This window comes from Cetorhinus maximus, chromosome 21 (genome assembly GCF_964194155.1).
Source record: "Cetorhinus maximus chromosome 21, sCetMax3.hap1.1, whole genome shotgun sequence".
Taxonomy (NCBI): domain Eukaryota; kingdom Metazoa; phylum Chordata; class Chondrichthyes; order Lamniformes; family Cetorhinidae; genus Cetorhinus; species Cetorhinus maximus.
This window is the reverse complement of record NC_135899.1, coordinates 64,533,349-64,548,382: the sequence shown is the minus strand read 5'-3', so window position 1 is coordinate 64,548,382 and position 15,034 is coordinate 64,533,349. Positions and strand designations below refer to the sequence as shown.

General features: G+C 38.7%; 1 protein-coding gene across 1 annotated transcript in view; it reads left to right on the top strand.

Annotated features, from left to right (window-relative positions):
* Positions 1–10,953, top strand: part of akirin1 (akirin 1) — a 31,735-nt gene extending 20,782 nt beyond the window's left edge. The window contains exons 4-5 of the mRNA XM_078567009.1: positions 747–818; positions 7,270–10,953. Coding sequence (XP_078423135.1) covers positions 747–818; positions 7,270–7,280 — 83 coding nt within the window. The 3' untranslated portion in view covers positions 7,281–10,953. The remainder of the gene's footprint in view (positions 1–746; positions 819–7,269) is intronic.
* The last annotated feature ends 4,081 nt before the right edge of the window (positions 10,954–15,034 follow it).

The following is a 15,034-nucleotide window of genomic DNA, read 5'->3' as shown; positions in this document are numbered from 1 at the left end:
ATGCTTCCTGTTTGTGTCAGCAACAATTCCCCCCTGCCCCAGCCCAATCTCCCAATTCAGGCTTCAGTCATTTTGCATTGTGGGTGGTCTAGAGACTGGACCACAAAGGTGCTTGCAGCATGAGGAGTAGAAATTGATTACGATCTAAAAGGAGAAATTGTCTTGGCCCACGACACACTGCAACAAGCAGGAGGAACTTTTTAAGTTACCCAAGCTGTTTGTTACTTCTTACTCCTGGAAGAAACAATTATAATATGCATACCTCTGCTAAGGTGAGGAGGGGCTTGATGTGATTGACTAGATACTAAACAATTGGGTTGAACCACTACAGCATCATTCACACTCCAAACCAAAATAAACTCTTGGCCTCCTAACCACTCCTGAACAGACCCTTGTCTACCTTTCAAAGAACTACTGCTAAAAGTGAATTGACCTCTGGTGTGGCAAACACTTTATATCGAGCCCTATGAATAATTTAAGCCTGATATACATGGGGGCATGATGCATGTCAAAGTAACAGTGAAAAATTAATCTTTAAAATATGTGGATACAAAAATTGGTCCAGTAGAATATCTCATAAGCCCTGCCCTGAAAAAAGTATAAATTTCTAATAATTTGATTTGGACTTGTGTGCAAAGCATACTTTGTAACAATCTCAACTGAATTGAATCCAAGCATTTTTTCCTTTAGAATCAACTTCAGTGGTATTCTTGATGTTTTAAGTTGAATAATCTTTTCTTTTTCAGAACAATATGATGCTTTTGTGAAATTCACACATGACCAGATTATGAGACGATATGGAGAACGACCTGCTAGTTGTAAGTGTAGACGACTTGTAGGCTTCAGCATTCTTAATTGAATTGGAGCCTTTTTTTTTGGAGAGGAAAGCCATCTAACCATTTTTGCCCATCAGTTAGACCTTAAATATGAAGATTCTGCATATCAGATTTACATAGTGTGCCTTTGACTATTGTGGATCCAGGTTTGCTTTTGAGTTACTCTTTCAACCCCCCCCCCCCAAACTAAATTTTTTGAAAGGTTAAGACATTTAATACATTTTATCTTTTTTAGCAATATAAACTGCTTAACAGCTCTTAGAAATATCTGTGCAGCACTTAGACTGCTTATATTGCTGATAATTTGTACAGCAGCAAGTTTTGATTTAATCAAATATGTGTGCAATTGTGTAATGCTTTTTTTAAAGCCACTGTAGTCTGTTTGGAAAATGTGCTCTTACAATGCTGCCAGGTAGGGAGTTCATGATTTTGACATCAGATGAAGGAAATACAATACGCCTTCAGGATGGTGTATGACTTGGGATCTTGGAGTTGATTTAAGATCACTTTTTAAATTCACGCTGTCCTTGCTCTGGATGGGTGAGGCTTGATGGGAGCAGCCAACCAAGCTTCGGCATGATACTGCAATGCATGCTTCAGATGGTATATATTGTTGCAGCCTGCTGCTGGTAGATGTTTAGACTAGAGGCTGAAGCGCTGGTGAATCAGACTATTTTGTCCTTGATGGTTTTGAGCTGCTTGTGTTTTTGCATCTGCACTGGCAAGTGGAGAACATTTCATCAAGCTGGTAACTTGTGCCTTGAAAGTAGTGGTTAAGCTTTGAGTCAGATGAACAACTCAATACGGAATATCCAGCTTCTGACCTTCTCTAGTAGTCATAGCATTTAAAAGGCTACTGAAGTTAAATTTCTAATGAATATAGCCCCCCATAATTTTGATACTGTCATTGAACATCATGGGGAGGTGGTTAATATTTTCTAGTTGTTGATGGTCGTTGCCTAGCACTTATGTGGTATTAATGTTATTTCTCATGTAACAGCCCAAGCCTGGATGATGTTTGGGCCTTTTTGGCATGTAGGCACACACTGCTTCATTATCTGAGGATGGTTGAATGAAGCTCAACATTGCAAACATCAGCAAATGGTCTCATTTCTGAGCTTTTTGAAGGGTAAATCATTGGAGCAGGTGGAGATAGTTGGGCCAAAAACACTACCTTGAAGGACTCTTACACTGATATCCATCCTCTGCCTGAGATTAGTCTCCAAAAACCATAGCTATCTTACGTTGTTCCAGTTATGACTCCAGCAATTGGAGAATATTATTTCCAAATCCTGTTGACGTGTTTTTACATGTGTTACTTGGTACCAGGCTCTGCCAAATGCTGCCTTGATATCATGGACTGTCATTTTTGCCTTACCTCTTGAATTCAGTTTTTTTTTCATGTTAGAGCCAGGGATAGAGCAGTGTGATCCTGGCAGAACTGAGCATCAGTTAGCAGGTTATTGTTGAGCAAGTGCTACTTGATAGCACTGATGACAAGTCTCAGCATTTGGGAACAGTCAGATGAGGCAGTAATTGACTTGTACTTTTTGTACACTGGCATATTTTGGCAATTTTCTGCATTTATTGGGTAGATCCCAGTGCTACAACTGTAGTCGAATAGCTTAGCTAGAGGTGTAGTTAGTCCTGGGGCACAGGTCTTCAGTACAGCAGGAATGTCATTGCAGCCTCTAGTCTTTCACTCTTTGCCACAAAGTGAATCATATTTTCTGAAGGCTGGCTGACTTGAATGCAAGTTGTTCAGCTGTGGGGATCTTGGACAGAAGCCAAGAAGGATTGTGCATATAGTATTCGGACTGAAGATTATTGCAAACACTTGCCTTATTTTTGCACTCTGCCATTGTTGAAGATGGGAAACTTCATGAAGCTGCCTCTTGGTTGCTTAATTGTCCGCCATGTTCATGACTAGATGTGGCAAGATTGCAGATTTTGACTAATCCATCAATTGTGGCATTGCTTGGCTCTGTATAATGTGTGGCATTCACTTACCTTGAATGTAGAGCTGTGTTGTAGCTTTGCCAGGTTGGCAACTTATTATCAGGTAGGCCTGATGCCCCAGGTATGCTGTTCCAAACTTTGAACCTGGTTTGATGAGAATGGCAGTGTGAAGAATATGCTGGTGTATGAAGTTGCAGATTGTGATGATATACAATTATGCTGCTGAAGGCCCAAGGCATCTTGTAAATTTTCTGCTGCAGATCTGTTCTTGATCTATTCTACTTAGTGGTGGTAGTGTCACATGTCACAATGGAGGGTGTCCTTTGTATGAAGGCAGGATTTGAACTTTGCAGTGCTAACTTGTATCAGTGCAGTCATAGAACATCACATCTGCGATAGGTAGGTCATTGAGGATAAGGTAAAGCGGGTTATTTCCTTGTTGATTTTTCTCACCACTTATTGCAAGCCCAGTTTTGAGAGCGATGTCCTTGAGAGCTCAGCCAGAGGTGATATTGTCAACTTGGTCTTGGTGATGCGCTCCAGGTAGGGGACTTCATTGTTCATTTTATGCCCTTTGCTAACCTCAGGGTTTACTTTAAGTGTTGTTCAACATGGAATACATAGGGCTTCATGGAATTCAAAGTTAATGTTGAGCGCTTGCTGTATTGTGTACCAGTCTGGTCTCCATATCATGAAAAGGATGCCGAGGTACTGAAGGTACAAAAAGGCTTACACAGATCCCAGAACTGGTTATATCTATCAAGAAGTATTAAGCATCTAGCATATTATACAATTTCAAAGACCAGTTTCCACAATTAAAGTAATTTTTTTGTCAAAAGGCTGTAAAATAGTTTCTGGTTTGTAACGATTCAAAATTGTTACATTGGGAATCTTGACCTCTGCATGGGGTTTCATGTCCATTTTCTAAGTCACACATGTCAGCATATCTTTTGGTCCGATTTTTGGTGTGCAACTCTCAATTGTGATTTGTTTTTAAACGGAAAATGCTCGGCAGGCCAAGCAGCATCTTTGTGAACAATAAGAATTTTTTTATGTCAATGACCTTTCATCAGAGTTGGAATAAGTTAGGTGTAACTGGTTTTAAGCAAGTATAGAGGCAGTGAAATGAGGGCAACAATGAAAAAAAGGTAAGATCTGTGATGGGTTGGAAAGCAGGAGAGATTAAATAGCAAAAAAGATGATAGTGCAAGGCAAAAAAAAATGGTAATGGACAAATAAATAAACAAAAGATGGGCCTGGGGAGATGTAATTGGAAATAGCAGAACAGTCCTGCTATTTTCTGTTTTCCATTTTCAACATCTGCAGTATTTTGCTTTTGTCTCGAGTATCTTGTATGTATAACCCTGAATGTTCAGCAAAAATTCCTGGATTTCCATTTTCTGTGTGCATTTTGTATAATGTACATAAATCAGCAATGATATCTGTTTGTTTGCATTAAGCCTAGGAATGGGTTTGGAATTGCTGAAAAACTTTTGAACTAAGCAGTAGCAAAATTAAAGTTAGTTTATACAATCACTGTTTATTTGTAACATGAATAGGTCGCAAATTAATACATGCCACATAGCTGCAGCCAGGAAGTCATGTGTTCATTTCCTGTGCAATTCTAAATTGAAAGACCTAAAAAGTTGTCCACGTATACTTACGTAAACTGTTTTGCAGGTAATACCCCAACTGAATTTTGAATTGTTCATCTTTCATCCAGTCATTTTGAAATACTAAATGTCACTGGAGATACAAATCCTCCAAATTAAGAAAATATTAACCCGCTGGACAAATTCAAAATATGCACACTTTTGTTAAATTGAAGTAACAAAGGATGCAGCAAGTAAGTTAAGTTATTACAGAAAGGTTTCAGTTCTTGATGGATAAACTGAATAATACCAGCAGTATTTATGGTGAAAAAAATCTTAATGTGCACTTAAGGTGTTGCCTGCCATTTTGCTGTCTGTGGCTTTATTAACTGGTAATATTACTATGCAGACAACTTGAATGTTTATAGCCCCTTGCATGGGGACATTTAATCAGACAAAAACTGTCATTGAACCGAAGGGGATATTCAGAAAGGTGATGGAAAGTTTGGCCAAAAGTGATGGAAGTGCCATTACAACTGGTAGTAAGTAGTTCATTGCCTATTGTTACGGACAGGAGGGGAGTTAATTTAAACAGCCCTGATTTCTTCTCTTGCTACTGCCCATAAACAGAAGGGTGTTTTGATATGCTTCCCCCTTTATAAGTGGTGGCATATTTCCCAACCCCCCCCCACCCAGTTTCAGTGTGATCAAATTTTCTATTAATAACCCCACAGCAAGCTCGAGATAAGGATTAACTCAAAAGGGTTAATTTGTTTACACACACAAGGCAGGAGGGGATTCGCTTCATAGCCCTCTGTGCACTCATACAGTAGAAGAGGGATAATAAAGACAGGTTTACAGGGCAAAGACCACAGAGACAAGAATTATTGCTTCACATGTGTCCAGAGTCCAGAATCAAAGTCCAATGAGGTATTCCTTCACAGAGGTTAGCAGGTTAAAAACTGATGCTGGATAATTGACTTCCACAATGAGAGGCACACAGATGAATCAGTCTTGTAGGCAATTGCACAGAAGTCCCAGGAGAAACAGTGTAGATGGGGCCAGGTATTCAGCTTGGCAGAGCTCTTTTTCTGTTCTACAAGGCAGGTGGAAAGATGGCAGACTGATGCTTTTTCAGTACAGCAAGGCAACATTACTGGTTACACAAGCCAGAAGATTCCATGTCTCATGACTCGCATCTCTCCACTCCGACTTTGACGAAGGGTGTGTATCCCTTTGTTTGGGTCCCAGAGCTTGTTAATGTTCCAGCCATTTAGTCTTAAGGGGAGGTTGCGGCCCTTTGTCCTAGCAGGTGCTGGTTGGCCAGGCCTGGCTAATGTAATGGAAAGGACCTTCGTAGAATTCCCTTTGAATTTGGTCTTTGCAGCCTGCGGGGGTTATTAGTGTCCCTTCAGAGATGTTGAGGTCCGAATTTCCCTGATACTGCCAGAAAGTTCCTTTTGTTCGAGGGTCACAGACAGCTTCAGCCATTTCAAAAGGAGTCACGTTTTAAAAATTTTAGAAATTAACCATGCGGATATATATCTTGTAAGAAATAGTTTGAGGTCTTAGTCCCCTGGCACTATTTTTAGGTGTTTTTTTTTTGTTAGATGGGGTGTCTGAAAATGCATCAAATTCCAGAGCATGGGCCTAAACGGTTGAAGGTATTGCCAATAATGGTGAAATGAAGATGAGGTAGTGGATGCACATGAGCTGAGATTCTGAGGAAGAGGGTTCTGGTGAGGTATTGTAGGGCTGAAGGAGGTTACACATTGGAAAGGGCAAGAAATTAATACATCAGGCTTTGGGAACTGATAACCACTGAGTCAGCAAGGACAAAAGTGATGGATAAATAAGACTTTGCTGCACCGAGTTTTCAATGGGCTGAAGTTTGCATAGGGTGGTGGGTGGAAGGGCAGCCAGGAAAAAATTTGAATAGAGAAAGAAATCTGGAGCTGATGTCCACGGGTGAGTACTCATCTGCTCCTGAAATAATGTCGAGATGGGAGTAGATGATCTGTAAGAACAGTCAAATGAATTACTACTGTCCAACATTTAAAGCTTTGAAATAAAGTGGATGTCTGAATCTAAACAGTAGCTCCCAGCAGTTGTGCAGGTTAGAAAGACTCCATCTATGCTGAATAAATGGATCTCAGCTAAATGTGACAATGTGGTTACTGCAGTTGGCTTTGTTTGGACAAGGAAAGTGTAGAGTTGGGGTGTTTACTGTTGATACACTGACACTTATTGAATAAAGTATTGTGGGGATCCTGTGCAGTGAATTTGACTGGTTCTACCTTGTTTTGAAAAAAGTGGCAGCACCCACTGTCTGCAGCTAAAGTATGAAGAATGACTGCTTTGAGGCACTAGAAGGCAGCTGGCATCTGTTGGGCTAGCCCAGTGTAAATTACTGCTGTCGAGAGAAGAGGGAAGGGAGGCAATAGATATCCTCTCTTCCCAGCAAAACATACCTTTAATGAATGGATTTAGCTGGAAAATTATGGGTTTGGCACAATTTCGTTTTAATAAATTCCAAAATTGTAATCAAGATAGGATAAAAGCCACAAACTACTTTTTAAAAAAAACCCTGGTTAATTTCAGCAGTAATCCTTGCAATAATTTCTGCATTGCATGTAAATGCTCTTGGGCAACTGTATTAACTGTTGTAATGAAGTTCTGATGTTGCCTCAATGTATTGGCATAACATTGGATAATCTTCCCTAAATGGTGTGCCTTGAATGATTTAATATTAGTCTGTATTAGTTTGAATAGTGAATTGTAGGAACTTTTGTTATCTGGATGACTGGGCCAATTTACTTAGATTTTTAAGGGCTTTTTTCTATCTCTATACTATAACAGTTTTTTCTTTTTTTCTTTTACAGATGTGTCCTGAAGCATTTTGTGATTGAACGGGTGTTGGCTTTCACCTCAAGTCAGCTGCTGTACTTATGAGAACTAATTTTGGTGCCATGTTTTACCCACCTTCTACTTGAGGGATTTTAACTCTTCACTGCTGGCCCACCCTACCTCTTGTAAAAATGAAACAAAAACAAAAAAAAAATCTGACTTTACCAGTCAATGTGCTATCAGTACAGAGATTTGTCTACTTTCCACTGCTAACTCTGCTACTGTGAGAATAACCTGCCATTTATTTCCAGTTCAAGAAGCTGAATACCAAGCAACAGTTAATCTGCGTTAAGAAGTGGCACTGAATATGGGATTGTTACCGTGCAAACCTTTTGAAAGGATTAAAGTCCTGTCACAAGTGATTAATCTGAATTTTGAACATCATTAAAGTAGAAATTTCAGTTTCTCTGTATTGATCTGAAAAATACAGTGCACTACAGTAATATTGCAGAAATCTCCATTTCTTGTAGAATAGATTTTATTTTTTTTAATTTAGTGGAGCATTGTTACCTGTCAGCTGAAAACATCTGTAACACTGCTACTTTGCAGTAAGTGGGATGTGCATATCAAAAGTTTGAATTGGAGACTTGCAAATGGCACATAAAACCCATAGATGATCTGAAGCAGAAACTGACTGAGCCAAGAATATAAACATTCATGGTTCACGGGTCAGACCATATATGAATTCTATACATTTGGAAGTCACTATATCAGTGCTAATAATTTTTGGTCTCAAATTAGATGTCTTGGAAGGGCATTGGATGGTTTGTCAGGGACTTGTTTGTACTAAATTTATTTCCTGAAAATGGAAAAGCCAGTAATCATTTGTGAAATGGTACAAAGGGTTAAAATGGGCTAAATGGCCTTAAATATTCCTGTGTTTTTGGTTTGAACTCAGTTTTGTAGAGTTGTCTGTTGAAACAATAGTGATAATTTTTACCTGTTGTACCAGGAATTTTAGATTGGCTTTCAATCTTATTTGCCAACTTTTGGATATGTCTGCAAGATTATTTGAGCTGGCTTTTTAAAGGTTGTTGGCCAAATTACATTTTCTAATATAAAATGCTTCTAACTCATTAACTGTAGATATTGACCTTTAGATCAGCCAATTGTACAATTCAATATATATGATCACAAAATGGATTAGATCATGAGCTGACTTTCAGGAAACTGGTCTGTTTGGAAAAAATTGGCTTGTGCAGGACTCTTAATTTGCATACCCAATCAAATTGAACTCTGTCCAGCTGTTTTTGATATTCTATAGCCAGACTACAGTATCAACTGTATAGATCGTCACTATCAGGTTAACAGGTTACAAATGTACAAGGACAAACAGTGGCATTATTTGATCCATCATTGTGTTATGACCATTCTGTTTTCACAATGTGCAGGAATAACAGGGTTTGTTCAGCAGTTAGAATGAATTGCAATGAATGTTTTTTTTTAAGCATACCTAACCAAAAAGTGCAACTTTTACCTTGCTCTTTGTACGTTTCTTGCCCTATGTAGTGCTAACAAGCTTAGTTTAAAAAAAAATAAAAAATTGACCTAAAGTAGACATCTTTTATATCCTATTTTAATTCAAACACTTGTTTGGATTTTGCATCTCCAATTTATACTGTTTGAAAATTGATTTGTAACCTGTATTAGTCTTGCATTTGCCTACTTGTGATTAATTACCTAGTTGACTTGTGTTAATAAATCTAGAGTGGCCTTATGAAAACAACTAGATGGTAAAAACGTCTTGGGATTATAACATTGTCAGAATTAAGGACACAGTCAAATGAAGCTGACATTAGTGTTGATAAAAACCTGACTACTGTCTAGAATATAGGGGTTCCAAAATGCAATTATGTACCCCTTTAGTAATGACCCCACACCTTCAAATTTTTGTGGTATTCATTATATACAGGGAAGCAGTACTACATTAAATTCTCGCAAGTGAATTCACACTCTGGAGATGATACTTGTCAGTTTTTTTCCTCCAGTTGTAGGCATTTTTAATAGCACGCAGTTGCATTATTTGGTTGTATAAATCAGTAATAAGATGCCCTTGTTCTTAAAATCAATTTGGACAAAATTACAAACTTAAGAATTCAAATTGCTGCAAATTTCATCTAGTGACATCTGAACATGATAAGATCAGTTTTGGTCTTAAGTAACATAACTGGGTGCAGCAAACGCAACGTAACAGAACTTTGGCTCTGGACATTGAGAACAGAGATGGCTAGAAAGCCCTACTAAATCTGACAAAATTAAATTCTTCATTAAATATAGTGATCTACAGTTGAGCTATTCAATCACGTTTTTGGATGTGGAGGATGGTGATGGGGGCAGGGGAGCTGTCATTGTATCAGCATAATTGTTTAATAAAAGATGCTTGTCCTTTCAAAACCTTCCAGTATTCTGACAATTTTCCCGACTCTCATCTAAAGTCCTAGTTCCCCTGTTGGTTTGTTACGTTGTGGACTGATTCTGAAGTCATCTTTGATCAGAGTACAGTGTCTTTTCAGCCTGTGGTTTTACGACTCATTCATTTTCACTCAAGTTCATTTCAAGCCCTAGTTTTAAGTAAACTCCACTACCAGAGAGTCTTTTGTACAACCAGTACTGTAGTTAAGAACAGTGCCTTCCATTCAACAGTTTTATGTCAACTCTTACAAGGAAGGTAAAAGTAAAAGTCCTCTGAACTACTTGGTCAAGGATGAGAAATCTCTCCCCTTGAATCTCCCATTCCATTGAAATGCACTAAAAAACATTGCAATCTCAAAAGTTTACTGTAGAAAAGGCTAAAATGGAGGATATTCATTTATAGATTGGAGTGAGATGCACTAAATGACATTGCTGTGAGGAAAGATCACCAGACCAAAATGTGAACTTTTGTTTTCTAAATGTGATTTGTCAGTTAATCCTGCTATGGGAGGAGTTGGCAAAGAGGAATTCGATATAAGTGGGCTAAATTTGAACAAGTCTTGGATGATAGTAAAGCATGTTTGTTTCTGTGTGTAACTGTATTTTCGGAGGAAAGCTTTCCTACAATCTAGTCAATCCCGTTTTTTGATTCTTTTACAGTTTTTTGCCTTTTTATCTTCTCTGAGTATTACAAATTGAAGAGTAGATTTATCGAGTGGCTAGTTTGTTTTCTGGCAGTATAGTACTAGCTAATCCTGGTGCAGTAGAATATCCCGAAAAAATTGCTGGATATACATGACAAAATAAAGTTCAAAATTAAGACTTGTGTGGAGCTCAATTTTTTTTAAGATTGGAAAGTAGTCAGTGCTTAGAACAGTTTAGTTTTGCCATGGTGTTTGTTGCAACATGAATTGGAAAGCCAGAGGTCTAGATTTTAAATTAGCAGAGAGGACACAAAACTTGTTCTAATCACTTGCAAACATACTTTCATGAAATTCTAAAATCATATTTGATATTCATGTGCTTATCTAACACATACAAGACAGCTGATGACAAGGCTATTGGCACTCTGCAAAGCAAATACTGTTCCTTGCTCATTGAGGTAATATTTGCTCATTACTGAAGTGTTCTGTGTATTAGATGTATTGTTTGTGGTTATCACATCTCCTTTGTTTAGAAAATTATTTTAATTCACCATTAAATGCCATTTGTTTCATTGAACCTCATTAAACAAATACAAACATCAACTTAATGATTCCTAATTTTGTGTATTTTGGGAGAGTTCAGTAAGTTGGTCTTTCATTCTGTTTAGCTGTAATATTACATTTTTTCCTGAGTGTGGCTAGTTGTAGAAATCAAAATAAATGAGCCCAGGTGGTTAGAAATTGCAAGTGGATTGTTAAAGCATAATGTAGTAAACTGAAATACGTTTGTTGAAACTATTGGAGTCTGAGGAAAAACCTGCTTGCAATACACAAGCATATGCTTATAGATGGGTTTTAAAATTTCTTCACTTTCTTGAATTAGTAATGTGCGCTTTTGTACCATATTAAACTATGTGCTAAAGCGGGTCCCTGACTGGGGTCGGTGAGAAGATTTCAAAGTCTGCTATTGGCTACCTACCTTGCCATGTAAAAAATTTAAAGTCTATTTAATGCCAATCCCTGAAACTTATAGTTTGCCTCCCCAAGTCAACGATTCAGACTGGCACATAAGAACTAGGAGCAGGAGTAGGCAATTCAGCCCCTTGAGCCTGCCCCGCCATTCATTACGATCATGGCTGATCTCATTTCGGCCTCAACTCCAATTTCCCACCCTCTCCCCATAACCTTTCAACCCATTACTAATTAAAAATCTGTCTATCTCCTCAAATTTATTCAGTGTCCTGGCATCCACTGCATTCTGAGGTCGTGAATTCCACAGATTCAGGACCCTTTCGTGAGAAAAGTAATTCCTCCTCATCTCTGATTTAAATCTACCACCCCTTAGCCTAAAACTATGGCCCCTCAGTCTAGAATGCCCCAGAGGGGGAAACATCTACTCCACGTCTACTTTGTCTATCCCCTTTAGCATCTTATATACCTCAATTAGATCTCTCATCCTTCTAAACTCTAGCGAGTATAAACCTAAACTGCTCAATCTCTCCTCATAAGACAAGCCCCACATCTTTGGAATCAATCTAGGTGAACCTCCTCTGAACCGCCTCCTGTGCAACTACAAGTAAGGGGACCAAAACGCTGCACAGTACTCCAGGTGCAGTCTCAGCAATGCCTTGTACAGTTGCAACAACACTTCCCTATTTTCGTACTCTATTCCTTTAGCAATAAATGCCAAAATTCCATTTGCCTTATTACCTACTGTACCTGCATTTCAGCGATTCATGCACGAGGACACCCAGATCCCTCTACACTGAAGCATTCTGAAGTTTCTCCATTTAAATAACAAGTCGCCTTTTTATTCTTCCGACCAAAATGGATAACCTCACACTTATGCGTGTTAAACTCCCATCTGCCAAATTTTGGCCCATTCGCCTAACCTGTCCATATCCATTTGTAAATTTCTTATTTCTTCATAGCAACTTACTTTCCCACCTATTTTGGTGTCATCCGCAAATTTAGCTATAGTACCTTCTATCCCTGAATCCAAGTTATTAATATAGATTGTAAATAGTTGGGGCCCAAGGACCGAACCCTGTGGCACCCCACTAGTTACAGCTTGCCATCCAGAAAAAGACGCATTTACCCTGAGTCTGCTTTCTGTTTGTTAGCCAATCCTCTATCCAAGCTAATATATTACCCCTAACTCCGTGTGATCTTATCTTGTGTATTAATCTTTTGTGCGGCACCTTATCAAAGGCCTTCTGGAAGTCCAGATGTACTACATCTACAGGATCCCCATTATCCAACTTGCTTGTCACATCTTCAAAGAACTCTAGCAAATTAGTCAAACACGATTTACTCTTCATAAAACCATGCTGACTGTGATGGATTGCATTTTGACTTTCCAAATGCCCCATTACTACTTCCTTAATAATGGATTCCAACAATTTCCCAACGACAGACGTTAAACTAACTGGTCTATAGTTTCCTACTTTCTACCTCCCCTCAACCGCTTTTTGAATGAGGGCATTATATTAGCATTTTTCTAATCCACTGGAACCTTTCCAGAATCCAGGGAATTTTGGAATATTATAGCCAATGCATCCACTATCTTCGCTGACACTTCCTTTAAGACCCTGGGATGTAGGCCATCAGGTCCTGGGGACTTGTCACCCTTTAATCCCAATAGTTTGCTCAGTACTTTTTCTCTAGTAATGGTGATTGTTCTAAGTTCCACCGCTATATCCTCTGTACTACTTGTTACTATTGGGGCGGTACTAGTGTCCTCCACTGTGAAAACAGGCAAAATATTGATTAAGAATCACTGCCATTTCTGCGTTCCCCACTATTAACTCCCCAGTCTCGTCCTCCAAAGGACCAACATTCACTTTAGCTACTCTCCTTTTATATACTTGTAAAAGCTTTTGCTATGTTTTTACATTTTGCGCTAGTTTTCTTTCATAATTTACCTTTGCTCTTTTTATTATTTTTTTAGTAACCCTTCGTTGATCTTTAAAAGTTTTCCAATCTTCCAGCCTGCCGCTGATCTTTGCAATTTGGTATGCCTTAGTTTTTGCCTTTAAGTTATCTTTAACTTCCTTGCTTAGCCATGGATGCTTTTTCCCCCTCTTACCACCTTTCTTCCTCATTGGGATATATTTTACTTTTGCACAATATCACTTTAGGCCCCAGCCCAGTACAGAATCTGAGGAGCTTGTTCCCAGAGGCTCATGGCCAGTGGTCTGCTATGCCAAGGAAATGGTGTCTGGTCTTGGCAGCTGAACTCTGCTTGGCTTGTTACTAATGGACGAGGAGAATTGAAGCTGGTATTTTCATCTACATCATTAGTGTGATTAGCTCCAGTGATACACTATCAACTTTGGTTATATCAATTCTAACTATCCTAGAGACAGTTTATTAATTTCTGTGTAATCCATCCAGTATGAATGTTGACCATGATGTGAATATGCTGGTCAAAGGTACCCTTCTGTATATCTTCACAATTGTTGCTCAGCACCAGCAAGTTTCATGTTAAGTAAAACAAATATGTTTACAGAAAAAAAATGTTTGGTGGGGTGGGGGAGGGGTGCTGTGGAATTTTTATCACAGGAGTTGGGAGGGGGAGGGGGGGGTGCTCAGAAGCAAGAGTTTGAGAACCCCTGTGGTAAAGTGCTCCATTACTAGTTGATGTGGACAGTTAGTGTGGTTCTAAATATGTTTCATTTGCTTTGGCCAAGAGCCACAATGGCCCAACATTGCACTATTAGGGATGTGAGCCTGCAACAAGATCCTTCCATATGGCGAGTTGATTTTAAATCGTACGAAGTGCACCTTTCGAACTGCACATAATACCTACGTATAGTGACCCAAGTGTTCCCAGGTAGAAAGGAGGTGATTAATTCTACTTGCTCATTTTGCTAGGAAAATCTGTGTTATTAGGAATGTTGCTGCAGTTTTAGTTCTGTTTACAGTATTCTGTGGAAACTTTAAACTTCTCCAGACTGTTGTAGTGTGCTGTTTAAATAGACTTCGTGGTAAAGTACACCTTAAGAGTCCTGTCACCCTGCTTTCAACTCACTGGCTGACTGTCATTGGATACTATTTGTAATGACATTCCCTTTCTACCTAGCTGGAAGACTATTTGTCTGTACATGTTTTTTCTTTATATGTTAATTACCCTATATAGAATTGTTTCCTGATATTGGTAAACTTACCTTTTTTCTGATTTGAAGCTGTGGTACAAAACTGCACTCCATCCCACTCTTGCAAGTCAATTTACAGTAACTTTTCTATTCCCTTAACTACCTTGCGTAAGTCTAAGATCACCTGATAACATTCCAGGCTGAAAAAAATACCTCAGATCTTTGATACTGGGGACAGACTTATAACTTTGTGCACTGCCTTCTGCGCTTGAATGATTCCTTTGTCTTAGCAAGCAGAATTGGAAACAGCTCTGGTCAAATTGCATCCTGAACACTGTACACTTTGTGACTTCCTTTGATTTCATCTCTGCAGTGTTATAAACTTCATTCTTTTGGCTTAGAATACAGCTTTGTAATGGCTGGACACAGAACAACTACTTGCATGCATATAACACTTTTTCATGTACTAAAAGGTGCTTCACAGGCTATTCATTAAACAAAATATGACACTCTGCTACATAAGGAGCTATTAGGGCAGATGACCAAAAACTTGGTCAGAGTTGGGTTTTAGAAGTGTCCTAAAACAG